Consider the following 14,257-nt stretch of genomic DNA (forward strand, 5'->3'; position numbering starts at 1 on the left):
AGTGGTTTTGCTTACAGCCTCACAGCGAGCTGTTTCYCATGAGAAGAAATTATGTTAGTGGAGAGATTTCTATGGTCTCTGCTCACTAGCCTCTGCTCTCTTATGGAAGCAGCAATTTTAATAAATATCCAGTAAAAATTCTCAGCTCCAGGAGGGTCTTGGATGGTACTCATTCCTGTTACAAGAAGTAATGGTCTTCTGCATGTTTCCTTGACCCTGTGGTCAGGAATTTGCTGTTTTTTCTCACTGAAATAGCTTTATTCCTTTGGGATGATTCAGATGTTGGTATTTGAGCGGAAGGTGTTTGGAAAACCAATATGTGGTGGGACTAGAAAATCAGTTAGTGATGAATTGTGATGGAAAGTACTGAGATTAAAAATACAAGCTAGGAAGTGGCAAGACTGACTTACATAGTGTACTTATCTTGTCGGTGGTTTCTAGAGACCTCGTTAATGACCTTGACTTAAATCTAACACCACTTCTGGAGTTTTTTTCCTTTTTCTAGCCCTCATTTTTGTACATATAAAATCAGCAGTGTGGGGTAAAGAGCAATCACAAAGCAAAACAAACTTGGAATGTCAGGTGAAATGGCATGCAGTGGAGACAGGGAGAAAAGATGGAGATTAATTGATAAAATCAAGTGTGGAACCAGTCATGAAGAAGTGCAAATAGAGGTTGGAGTTGACAGGGTTGGTGAATATTGCATGTCACTATTTGCATTTTGTCTGAGTCTGGCTAACTGTGCCCTTCTCTGTTCAGAACCAACAGAAGCTGCAAGAGGATTTTATAGCAGGAAATCTAGTACACATAGAGTGCCGCATAAATATGTTGCATGTACTGCCTTAAGCTGCTTATTAAATGGGAAATTGAACAAGAAGAGGAACAAGGGCCAGGCTTCATGAGTTTCCAAACTAGGTGTAGGATAATTAATAACTCTGGACGGATGTTTTGACCTTTAATTTAGCTGATCACTTCCAAAATGCTGTAAACTTTTATTACCTACCACTATCCGGCTGCAAGGATAAAAAAAAATAAAAATAAAAAATCCTTGCTACCATTCTGATTTCATATGATGCCCCTAGTAAGCAAAAGAAAAAAAAAATAGTCAGAAAGGAACTCCTTATTCTTTACAAATACTGAATCACATCGTCACATTGTCAATTCAATTGGATTTGATTCCACATTAATGTTGCATGAAACCCTTAGATCAGAGCAAGTAAATGGGTAATCAAATACGTATAGCAGCTGATGAGTGACAATAAAACATTGATATAATTTTTATGTTTATTTCCTACTGGAGCAAATCATGGCTGTTTTTCTGTGAGAAGTGTGAATTGTCAGAACTTCAACTAAGAGCAAAGTCCACATGATCTAAATTTAACCTGGAAATCAAAACCATTGCCAGGGTTTTAGCAGTATCTGAGCCAGGTCTTCTAGTAGGGATGGATAATTTAGTCTTTATTCACAATTTTATCCCAAATTTATTCTTTATGCACAGTGCTATCCTTAACTTCAACAACTACAATATAAATCTCCAGTTCCACTAACTACATTTCACCTGCTTAAAAATTTCTAGCAGTATAGCCTTGTTTACTAAATTGTACTAAATTACTTTACATGGGGGCAATTAAAAACTGATATCCTTTTACCCAGGGACAGCTGCATTTCACTGTTGGAGGATGTAATCACTGCATATGTTATAAAGTTCCTGGCGATAAATAATACTTTCTAAAATACATGTGACAAGACTAGAAGAACTGAAAAAAGTAAATTTCTATTTTGTGCATTCCTCTTTTTTTCTTGTCCCCTCACTGAGCAGACAATATTTTAAAGCCACCTTGTCTTAAGAGAAGTCACCAGGATTTCAACAGAATTCTTCCACTTTCTATGACTAAAAGAAAATGTTTTAAAAATGGCCTTGACTTGTAAGGCTGGAACATGCTACCTCCAGTTCCTTTTAACCTTGACTCCCTGTTGAAGCAAGATTTTAAAAGTATTTTATATAAGTATTTAAGCATGAAACTACTGCAAGATAGTGTCCCACAAAACATTCCCAGATGGTGATGCTGGGTTATGACTGAATAACACATAAAGTAGAGATTCCCTTACTTCGTCACTGTTTTTTTTACAGAGGCTTGATTTTTATAATTTTTACTTGCCGCTGACCTACCCTGTTTTTCTTTCTTGGCCCAACCTGAGCCAGTGAAATCAAGACTAAAGGAATGTTGGGTTCAATCTGATCTTTCTGACCAACTTCTTGATGGTTCTTGTTTTTCTCCCTTAGCTCAAATATAAACAGAGAGGGGGAGAGCCAGGAACTTCTGGCAGGGGTCAGAGTATTTCACAGTCCTAGGAGCACAGGAGGTGAAAGAAAAGGCTGAATCCTCAGATCTCTTATGTAAAAGGAGGAGGGAACATGTTGGAGGCAGCCATAGCAGACATAGGAATGTAAAGGAGCTCTTATTTAAAGGTGGAGAGTCCTTTTCAGGAATAAGGATTTGAAAGTCTTGTTGAGATGTGAGATTCCCAGAAATATTCATCTAGGGTACTGAAGTACAGCTGTCCTGCTCCTGAGTTCAGCAATGCTTCCTGCTTGGTGAGGAGCTTCTCAATTGTTTTGTTTCAGGAGTAATCCCACTGATCCTACTGCTCAGCAGAACAGGCAGCTCTCTGCAAGGAAAAGCTGTTAAGGGAGAGGCAGTTTCATCAGAAGCTGTGGTTGAGCCAATGCTGCTGAGCTGGGGTAATTTTGTATTGTGTGCAGGAACATTAAAACCTGTGTCCAGAGGCTGCCACAGACTCTCCCTAATGGTCTGCATTACTAATTCAACTAATTGCTGCAATTACAGGCAGGAGATGCTGCTGGGAAGAGACACCAGTACACGTCTCTCTAACATGCTGCAGTACATGCTGCTCATTAATTAGACCAGCACACACAAAAATAAAAAATAAAATTAAAAAAAAAAAATCACCAGCTGGAAGTGCAAAGGAATGTGATGAAACCTGTAAGGGTTGTGAATGGTCCCAGTTTGGTTTAACCCTTTCAGAACCAGACTTTCCAGCTGGTCAACATTGTTTCATCCGCATCCCTGCTCACTAGCTAAGCAAGGAGGTGAGGTTGCATGTTGGGCATACCTGACACATGCAGCAGTTCACCCTGCAACAAACGAGTTGCACTCGTATTTACAATCTGGATAAACACCAGATTCCCAGCACAAGAGGTGCATTAACAGGGCAGGAATTATGTCTGCCTGAGAGGGGTGCATCAGCAGAGTGCTGCTGGCTGCCTGAGTGATGTCTATTGTCTGGATCTGTCTATTTTTCTTTGCAGAAAGCATGTTCAGTCTGAGCATGCCTCACCTGGTGAGTGTCTCAGGAAGTGCCTTCTGGCTGGCCCTGCATGATGCCAGGACTTATGGAGGAGCCCAGCCTCCTCCAAGCAGACACATCTACAGTGGCTGTTGGAGGGCAGTTTGCCAGCCGAGCAGGCTTTGTAGCCCACTGTGCTTCATCAGTGTGATCCACCTGCTGCCCTAAACAGCCCAGCAGGTGCACAGGACCTGTGCACACCTGAAATATTTAACAGCACAGGATAAGCACTGTTTCTCCAGCAGGAGACTCCAATTCAATGGAGGACACATTTACACAGGCATACCTGCAGTGCTTGGTACAACTTAAATATTTTAAAAGTTACAATTCTGAACAATTTTTTCCTTGGATATTCAGCTGCCTCTGTAATAGCTCCTTGCCTTGCAAATATCTTAATTTTTTTTTCCTTTATTTCTTTGTTTCTTTCACATGCCAGACAACAGACGATATCGTTTCATCAGCTGAATGTTCCAGTGATGATGAAGATTTCATTGACTGTGAACCTAGTACAGGTAAGTCAGGTCAGTCTTGTTTTGCTTGCTTTCTGATTTCATTTGCAAAAAACAATGCATACATATATTTTATATGTGTGTGAATGTATACATATATTATTATATATGTATATATGTGTGTGTATATGTGTATATATATATATACACTTATGTATATATACACTGTATATAAAATAAGAAATTCTACAGCCAAGCATCAGATCCCATGGACTTGGCATCAGCAAAATACAGATATGTAGTCACAATTTGGTTTATATAAAGTTGTTCGCATGGAAAGGCAAACTTTCTGAAAGTGATCCCAGCTAATTAATTGTTCACATTTTGTAGAACTTACTTTACTGACACAGTAGTAAAAAATAATCAGTATGGAGTGTGGCAACTAATGAGGATTTATGAAGTGGGGAGAATGAGTATTTACCAAACAGAAAAGAAACAAAGGTGAAACAAAAATGGGTTATTAGCAATGTTAAATCTTTCTTAATTGCTTTGAAGGTGGATGTTAAGGGATACATTTGTCCATGGGATTTTGAGTACAGTTAACATGGTAATGTGTTTATACTAATTTTGTTTCCTGTGAGCCCAAAGATATTGGGGAGCACCGAAACATAGTTTTAACATAACAAAATTAGTAGTAATTCTTGCCTTGTTATCTGCAGTGATGCTTCAAAATGTATCCATTTAAAGAGTCAGAAGGACTGGCCATGTGGAACTGACTCAACTTCTCCCTTTCAGATACATTTTGATAAATTGATGGCTTTTCTTTCTGGTGAGATATATGATGTGATATCCAGCAGGCAACTGCAGTCTATTTTATTTCTTACAGGCTTTTTCAAGTCTTCTTTTTTGAGGCTTGCCATGAGTTAAGCATTTCTATAATAGAGAACAGACATCATCGAATTTCTGTGTACATTTAAAAGAAAAAGAGGAAGTTTGGTTAGAATTTTTGTCTTTAAAAGTGAAACATATAAATAGTTTGAAGGGGTTCTTTTGTTTGGCTTTGTTTTGTTTGTTTTTGCTTTGTTTTATTTGGGATTATATTTTTTCCTTTCGAAAAATCCCAAGAAAGTATTATAAATGTTCTGTTTCTAGTTTCCTGAAGCTATTTGAGTAATACAATAATAACATTAAAATTCACCCAAGGCTAGTGCTTTCACATTTCTTTTCAATTTGTCATGCTGTACCTGCATTTTTCGTAGAACTTGGTCCTGCTGTAAGCTGAGATTGGCATTGTGTTGTAGCTGGGAACTTCCACCCATACTCTTGACTTCCCTGTGATGGCAGTGAAGGCAGTGACACATTGACTGAGGGTAACAGGGAGCTCAGCCAACTTCCCATCTCTTTTTTCACAGATTTCTATGAGTTTTTCCACTCCCCATCTGGAAGAAAAGCACGCCAAACAATATTAGATTGTGAAGTATAAACAATGKGGGTACTGAGAGATTAAGTAAAGGTAGTAATGAAATGCCAGCAGAGTGATTATAATGAAAGTGAGGCATAGATTAATAAGACCATGTTAAAAGGACAAATGTACCACAAGTGATATGCAAATGAATGAAGTCACTTCATTAAAGCTTCACTAACATGTGAAGACTTCTTTTTTTTAAAATTTATATTCTCATTGCTAAGTACTTCAATTAAAGGACAAAATGAGGTCTTTGTCAGACTTCTCCTCTTGTAAATTTTTGTTTCAAAAATCACAATAATATAAACGCCTAGAAATTGTAACGGCAATATTTTCAGCTCGTGCTGCCAGTGGAAAAATCAAAGTTTGAGTAGAAATTTGGTAAAACAGGATGTTTAGCATGAAATTTCATAGTGCTGTGGAGCTCCATTTCCAGACTAAAAATACCTCCTTCCTGCCACAGTTATAAATCTAATGCTACAAACAGGTACAAACTGGATTTGTAAAAATTACTTGCCTTTGAAAATCTTGCTAAGCATTACAGTTGGCAGATATGAGTGCCTACAGACATTTGAATATCTGCTGTGTAAAATAATATGATTCACTAAAAATATGCTGAAATTTCTCTCCTAAACTACTAAACATTCTTCCAAATTTCACCTAGTGTCCTGTATTGCACCCTATTCCTCTTGCATTTGGACTGCATAAGCCACTGAAATCTGAATATTATTTGGGAATTACTATGACATTGAGAATTAAAGTTAGCTTGATTATATGTAAAAATAAGTCTCCCAGATGGTCCTTGCTGATAAAATCTGCACTTCCAGATTTTGAATTTTCCTGCTCTCAGAGGTGCTCGTGCAATTGCCAGAAGGAGGAGGAATATGCAGGTCCTTTTTGCATAAACTTAACTCATTCCAGCATAATAAGAAGGAAAAGTAACAGACTTATGGTGCATCTCATTTTCTTTGTCTGTCTTATTGTCTGCATTCCTGGTGCCTCCAGTGTCTGCAATACAGTCGGTATCAAACACTCACTCAGCCCATTCTGCTCTGGAGCACTAAAGCAATCTGAGCCGGCTTATCAAAATCCAGTAGTGCTGGCTTGGCTCAGCAGATATGTTTGCCTTTACACTTCACCAGCCAAGTCAGAATTCTGGCCACATGCCAAGATCTGGTATTTAAATATGTGCGTTTTTGGAGAGAAAATACCGAGATTATCTTGCTTGTATTTTCTGGTGTCAGGCTTTGGGTTTTTTTGAACCTTAATGTTCAGGTTTTTTTTAATTGGGCTCATTTGAAATTGCTTCATCCTGTTCTGTTGACAGGTCACTGCCTTCTGCCTTGCCTGATCCCTTTTACAGCAGACTGAAAATTAAATGACCTAACCCAGCACAGCCTTCTTTTTGTTACTCTGATAATGTGTAGCTTTTAAACTCTTGAGTTTCTGCCAGATTTGGCCTTCCATCACCTTCAGTGCCATGGTCCAGTAATGTAAAGGTTACTGAACTCACTGCTGCAGCTGTGAGATATGATACACATCACTGTGAACCTGCTAACAGCCAAGACAAGGTCAGCAGAGAATATTTCCCTGCAAATCAGGAGTTTTCAGATTTTATATGGGTCAGAATCAAAACCCAATATCTAGAGATATTACTTTGGTCTCGGTCCTGAACGAGAGGCAGTTCTCCACAGAGTCCTTTTGAAGCCTTTGTTTTTGGTGTACTCAGAGGCTGAAAATCATGTCCTCTTTGAGGCTAAATATCATGTGAGAAGCATTTGGCAAGGTCTTATTGGCACTTAACTCTAATTCACTGTTGAATCCAAAACCTGAACCTCATGCTCATATAATCTGCGTCTGAACAGTTGTATCTCTTAAAAAAAAAAAAGACAGTGTGAAGGTGATTCCCTCACTCTGCTCCCTTCAGGATTTTCCAGGCTGGCTTGAAACACTCACTGTAGCAGGCTGGCTAACACTTTATGCCCCACTCCCAAAAGTGATTTCTTTCGGAATTTTGGTAGAAAAACTTTATGTCAAAAACAGGAATGAGCTGTCACTGGACCTGTCCTGACTGAGGCAGCATACAAGCACCACCTGTAGACACGTATCTATACATAAAGAATTATTCCAAGTAATGACAGTGACAGCTGTGGATCCAAAATCCATTTATATTTTATGTCATGTGAAAGAAACCATTGCAGGTTCAGGGATAAAAATTGCCCACTATTCATCTTACTGCAGTCATACCTAGACACCCTTAGATCTCTTGGTCTCCAAAAAGGCTTGATCTAAGGGGGAAAAAACTCATTCATCTGCCCTGAAGAAGCATTTACTTAACAGGTAAAAAAAAAGATCCTCTTTTATCCCTTTGGAAATGTTCCTTCTACATCCAGTACATGGCTAAAAAGCTTTCTTTTCCTGCACCAGAAACATGATGCTTTTCTCTGGTATGARTACAGAACTCTCTTCTGACCTGTTCCAGGGAGATCTGAGGCTTAAATTTTCAAGTTCCTCAAAACTCAAGCTAGGGTCCTGGATCTATGCTTTTGAGCACAGTTCTGTGGTGGTGTTTTGGTCACTCAGCTGCTCTCAGAGAATGTAAGTTTTGTAAGGAAAATATCCTTTCTGACTAGGAATGACTAGGAAGCACTGTGAAGAAAGACAGCATTTATCTCTTTACAGTGAAATGAGGAGCACCCTCCACAATCTGATCTTACTGAGACTTCAAAGCCTTGCGGATTATAATTATGCTTTCCTGACAGCTGCTGCTGCTGTCTCCTGGTACCATTGCCCTGGTTCCTGTTAAGAATGTCCATTGGTGGAGCTCTGGCACCAGGCAGGCTGGGTGCTGGTGGCCAGGCAGCTGATTGGGATCCCAGCCCAAGCTGCTCCTTGGACTACTCAAAACACTGAGACCCAAATACTCATCAATTAGCCTGAAACCCAGAACAGCCTCTTGGAATGGTCTGTAGGGCTTAATCCTTTCTCCCTGGCTTGACACATCCTGTGTTTCTTCCCTGATGCAGTTGCCAGATTTCCCTTCGTATCAGCTCATTAATTTCCTATGTGATTTTTTTTCCTGAGAAATTTGTTCTGTTTCCCAAAAGGCTTCATATATCATAAGGCTGTCATTGTCTAATCAGACTGGTAAACCTTTCTGATGAGGGACTGGAGACAGCAGTAGAAATGCCAAAATCTACAGTTCTCTGCTCTGAAAGTTACACAGTGTTTTGTACACGTACCCACACACAGGAGGCACATATCCTGCAGTTATGTTCTCTGTATCTATAATTTATTGGCCTGTAGCCATCCACCTGCCGGCTGCCTGGGTCAGAGATTTATTTGCAGAAAACAAGTAGAACCTGTCTTCCAAAACAGCCAGCACAATACAAAATCCAGTATATTGGAAGTGAAGACTTAGTTGAAGAAACCAAGAGAAATGTTGATTTGGTTGTTGTCCTCCATAACTGCATCAGCCTTCTTGAAGCACCTGGGGAACTGTCATTGTTCTCCCAAGAGGAACACCCTCTGCAATCCAGTGCCCAGTTATCCCCAGGCTTTTCCTCTGACAAGCAGGAATTCTTGCCCATTTCTCATGTTGTGAATAAGAAATGGCCTTTGTTGTGTGCATGTCTCTGAGTGCTCAGAGAAGTAGAGTTCCCATCTCATAAGCTGAGTACCATATACACCCAAAGGACAAGTGTTCATCCACACTTCCCAGGGACTAATAGCATCACTTATTTGATGGAATTTCCTAGCTACAATCTTACAGCCAAAAAAAAAATCAAATGAGCAAGTTTTACAATCATGCAGATGACTTACAGGAAGTTTTGTTTTCTTTTTGTTTTTTGGTTTGGTTGTTTTTGTTTTGTTTTTTTACATTAGGAATACTGAGATTGGTTTTCAGCATATTGGTCTTTCTTCCTATGTAAACTCCAAAGGCCCCACCCATGAGGATATTTTATCTATATATGCACTGTATATACACAGTGTGCATATATGTCTATATGCTAAAGTAATAAATGACCAATATCAGCAGTAGCCCCTGTCATCCAATCACATGTTTACACAGAAATTCATGCCTTCATCTAACCCTGGCATCCGCTGGTGTGGACAGATGCATGAGATTGTTATTTCTTGGTGAACAAAGCACGTTTATTTCTTTTTTTTGTTAGAATTTTTTCTTTCTTCCTTTTATTTATTTCTTTACTTTTAATTGATAATTTCATCTACCAATTAGCCTTGGGGTAGGGTGGGGCAGGGAGAACAAAAAAATTATACAGGTATATCAATCGATATATACACACATACAGTGTGTATATATAGATAGATATATGCRTTGTATATATTTGAAGAACATTTTCTGTCGTTTCACCTCATCTTGTGCCGCATGAATTTTTGGTGATTGATATTTTAGTTTCTTTTATATTTCTTTCCCTTTTTTTTTTTGGCTCGTAGTCGTGCCATACTGCTATTTTTTTAATTTTTAAAATCATTGCTGTACTTCTCAATTTATATTTTTGGAGTTCTTCCAACAAAATAATGATTTTATCATCTCAAGAATGAGATATAGATCTGCAAACCAATAAAGGCAACAAAATCTTTTCTTGCCATCCTTAAGAAATCCACATTTTTGGACATCCCAAGAAAGTTGTGTGCAAAAGAATGAAGAGTATTACCCCTCCTTTATTTTTATTTTCCTACTTTTTTTAAACTTCTGCAAAGTCTCTATCCTGTTTTTTCCCTTTTCCTTTTCTTTTTCTTTCAATTGAGTTCAGAGAAACAAACACCAAGAAGAAAAAGCCCTCCCCTTTATCCCCGCATTCTCCCAGGAAAAAAATTTTCCAATGTAAAGAGCCCCAGAAACTGCAGATGGCATAAAAAGAATTTTATTGCAATGCAGAGTGTCTGTCGTATCTTTTATTTCTGGGTCAGTGCAAGATCATTTTTCTGGCATGCTRTAGTTTAGCTGATGTAACTAACCATGGCCTTCATTAACCGATGCATGGGCTGTGATGACACCATCTTATGTTCCATCAGAGCTACGCATTCAGGCTAACCGAGCAAGTCTGTAGTGTATGATTTGGGGGGTTATTGTTTTTAGTTTAGTTTTTATTTATATTATAATTTATTCTTTTTGGAAGAGTTATACCAGTACCCTCGACTGCTTCTTGCAGCCTCAGAGTTATATATCTACTTTTTTTTTTTTTATGGGGTTTCTTTGCTCTTTTTTTATTTCTCAGTAGTGATTTTGCGTCTTGATTGTGTCCATCTGTCTTGTCACTGTGTCTTGGAGTCCATTGGTCCAGTGTTGTTATGTGATTCTGTTCTCTGTTTGTAAGCTGGTGTTCAGCTCCTCGGCGCTCTGTCATCCCTCATCCCCTTCCCTTCCCCTCTTCCCTTCCTCACTACCCGAGGGAGGTCCACAAAGAGGCACCAAGCTTTGAATGATGTTCTGAATGTCTCCCTGAGGCTTCAGGATGGATGTTTCAACATGTCTGCAGAGCTTCATAAGACCAAGTTTGCAGCTGTTCTGTTTCCAATAGCTTTCAAACTCTGTTATCATTTCACTCCTAGAAGTGGCTTACTGGCATAATGCTAAAGTGACTTCTCATACAGCTCCTTAAGGGATTTGTGTGTACATGCTGATGTCTTAGAGTAAGAGCTGCTATCTGTGCTTCAGGCACCAGACAGTGCCACACAGGATGCAGGTTGTGTGTCAAATGGGATGTACGTTTTTTAAAAAGGCAGTCTGGGAAAAGGAGTATCACTGTGCACGTGCAGATGAAATGGTATCTGTGTGAATGTATTTTTAAAATCCACAGTTCACAGTTCATTTGTGGTTAGGAGACAAAAATCCAGGATGTACCTAGAATTTCTTTGAGTGATGTGTCTTCACTCTGTGGGGTCAGTCTTCTGTCTGTCAGTGTGTGATACCTGCCTCTTACTGATGCTAGTGAAAACGGGTTCACTGGTGTTTACTTGTGTAACTTGAACATAATTCTGGAATCGCATCTGGAGTGTCTTCTGCCATATGCGTCATAAATGTGCAATAATGTGTTAAGCAGAGAAAAAATAAGCTGAGTTTTCAGGTGTCTGCTTAGACTTGAAACACTATTTAGAAAAAATATAGTTTGGCTTGTACAATGGTCCATTTCCTGGTACCTTAATTCAGTTCTTGGTGAATGTACTAGACACCTTAATGGCACAGGAAGCTTCAATGCATTAGGATACATCAGCTGGCATTAGTGGATCAGCTCAAGTTAGTGGAGGAAGAGGCAGATAGTTTTCAAGCAGATGGTGTTTCAAACATCACAAAAATCATGCTTACATGTACCTCTGACCTAGCTAAAATTCCAGTTGTTTTGCAGCAATACGTTCTGAAGAGAAGATGTTGAAATCTGTGAACTTTTCTCACAATAGCATGATATAATACTTACCTGCTTAGGCTAAAAGTTACCAGAAGAGGGAAGTGATGGGATATTTTCTCGTCTCCAATGTGGAATTATTTACTTATTTCATTTAATTTACCCAAGATATGTTTCCTGAACTTGCAGAGGGATAAAAAGAAGATAGTTTTTCTTTCACTGGTGGGAACCAGTGATTTGAGCTCAGTTTAGTGTTCTTAATCTTACATAATCTGAGAAAAAATACTGTAAAATGTATGCTGTAATTATTACAGCAGAAAATGAATCAATAATGAAAGCTGGCTTAGTTTAGATTTTAGATCGCATGTGTTTTTCATAACGAGAAATTCCTATGGAATCTAAAGCTTTTGCTTGGCTTAAATAAAGCCACTGCTTATAAAATTATATTGTAATCAACAAGCTCATAGTTTTGTGTAATACTGCCCTCTGGCAGAGAGACCGGAACAGTCCTATTGTGAGGCTAACAGCAAAAGAAACCATTTTTTTTAGAACAAGTGGCAGGTTCCTGGAGCAGAACAATCAGAGTTTTAGCACCCTGCATCATGAAGGGTCAGGGTAACCTTCAGACTGGAGTATTGTGATGCTCAGGTGTCTGGGCATCAGGACAGTGACCGCAAGTTGTGGTAAAGCTGCTGTGTCCTGCTGAATGGTGACTTCAGTTTGCCTTCTGTAGCCTCTGCTGTGCCTGTGACCAGCCTTCTGCAGGGGCAAGGGGCTTGCTTGAGTGCAGGAGATGCTGTGAAAGGTCCCATTGTGCTCTGTTTTATCCCAGTAAGGTTATATATGGATATCTAGCACTAGAAATAGTTAAATCTTATTTTTGTTTTCCATCTCAGGGCAGGCTGCTGGCTTCAGCTTTTGAGACATTTGTCACCAAGCAAGGGGAAGAGATGAGAGTTCAGTTATTTAAGCCAAGAATAAAAAGCCTGAACTCTGGTGTGGCAGTCCCAGTTCCACTGTTGATTCCTTCTGTGACTGTGTATGCATCTTGTTCATTTGCCTACCTGTAAGGCACGGTAAATAAAATACTTCTACCATAATGAGGTGAAGATGAATGGAAAGAAGATTTAATTAGTATTTTAATGGACTTTGATATTCAGGTGCAAATTGCTGTTCAACACCCCAAAATGGTTCTGTACTGCTACCTACCAGAAATGTGTAAATAAGCTGTGTTATTGTTACAGTGTTAGTACTATAGACTCTCTATGAGAAGTAATATTATCACATATTTTTATTAAGTAGGTGCAATTCCTAATCTGCTAATGCAGAGAGAATAAAGTGAGGGATACAAAAGTCAAGTAAATTAATGTCAGGGAATGTCTTACTTCCATTAAGTATCACTTTTCCCTCTAGAATTAACACATGCATTAGAATGAACCGTGCTAAAGCTACATAAATGAATGTCACGAGTGGACAGCAATATACAGATCTTTAATACCAGCATTTGCATCACATGGACTTGAATCCTCATAGCATTTTCCTTTAAAAACAGTTTCTCCAGCCTGATTTAGCTGGTGTAAGCTTCCCTGATTTTGCATTTAAGATGAGGGAAAGATCAGAATCAGACCCACAGTCTGGCTACCTTGCCCTTGCTGCCTTCCAGTCTTTTTTTAAAGCGTGTTCTCTAAACTCAAAGCCATGTGCACTGTCACATTCTGGCAATCCCTCTAGTGCTGTGCCTATGTTATCAAGCTGACACATGTCTAAAATACTAAGATATGATATTTTCAACCTGCTGCGACTTGCTTTTTGTCCCTGTTAGCTTTGATTTTCAGCTTCATAAAATATATGGGAAAGAAAATAAAAATAGCCAATGACACATTCAGTGGAAGAGAAGAGCTAGCACATGACTCAGAAACAGATTTTGCATCAAAAGCAAATGTTTGTTTATTAGAACCTTAAATGTCTATAGCAACTGATTATCACCTTTAAACAAGAAGAAGGTATCTGATTTCTGAAAGATATGCAATGTCTGTTAAAGAGAAAACATGTTGAGCATTTACAGATAGTAGGGACAGAGATAGGCTTTTGCTTCTAAAGGTTTTTCTTATAAATTTCTTTTGGTTGTCATGCCTAGACCTAAGGGTTGTCGTGTGTATTAGAAGCTCAAAGATACTGATGTTCACATGAACTATAACACCTGGGATAATACCTCAGTAGAGCAGGAAAACCTACTCTACTTCTATATTCAAGCCAAGTAGATTATGAGGAACCAAACTTCATCATTACATCAAAGATTATTACTTTGCCTTCATACTGCCTCTCTGTTTCTGTTCCAATTTTTTAGTCACAAGTTCTAGAAATCAGTGATTTTTCCCAAGTGTAAGCAGCTGGGGATCCCAGCTCCTAGGTGATGTGAAATGTAGTATTTCTTTAATAAATGCTGTGTGAGGAGCAGGAGACAATTACCATATCAGTTTGGAAATGAGGTATGGAAGCAAAGCAAGAAATAAATTAGACTTACTTGATCTGAAATCTCAGAAGTCTAATAATTTGAGAACCCATTTTATTCTGCATTTTCATTGCACTAACAAATACATTATTAA

At 38.7% G+C, this 14,257-nt stretch overlaps 1 protein-coding gene across 1 annotated transcript in view; it reads left to right on the plus strand.

Annotated features, from left to right (window-relative positions):
- Positions 1–14,257, plus strand: part of NRXN3 (neurexin 3) — an 888,791-nt gene that overhangs the window by 849,196 nt on the left and 25,338 nt on the right. Inside the window, exon 16 of the mRNA XM_057380707.1 lies at positions 3,806–3,881. Within this exon, the coding sequence (XP_057236690.1) occupies positions 3,806–3,881 (76 nt within the window). The remainder of the gene's footprint in view (positions 1–3,805; positions 3,882–14,257) is intronic.

This window comes from Malurus melanocephalus, unplaced genomic scaffold (assembly GCF_030028575.1).
Source record: "Malurus melanocephalus ecotype Western Australia unplaced genomic scaffold, MMel_1.1 scaffold_0, whole genome shotgun sequence".
NCBI lineage: Eukaryota > Metazoa > Chordata > Aves > Passeriformes > Maluridae > Malurus > Malurus melanocephalus.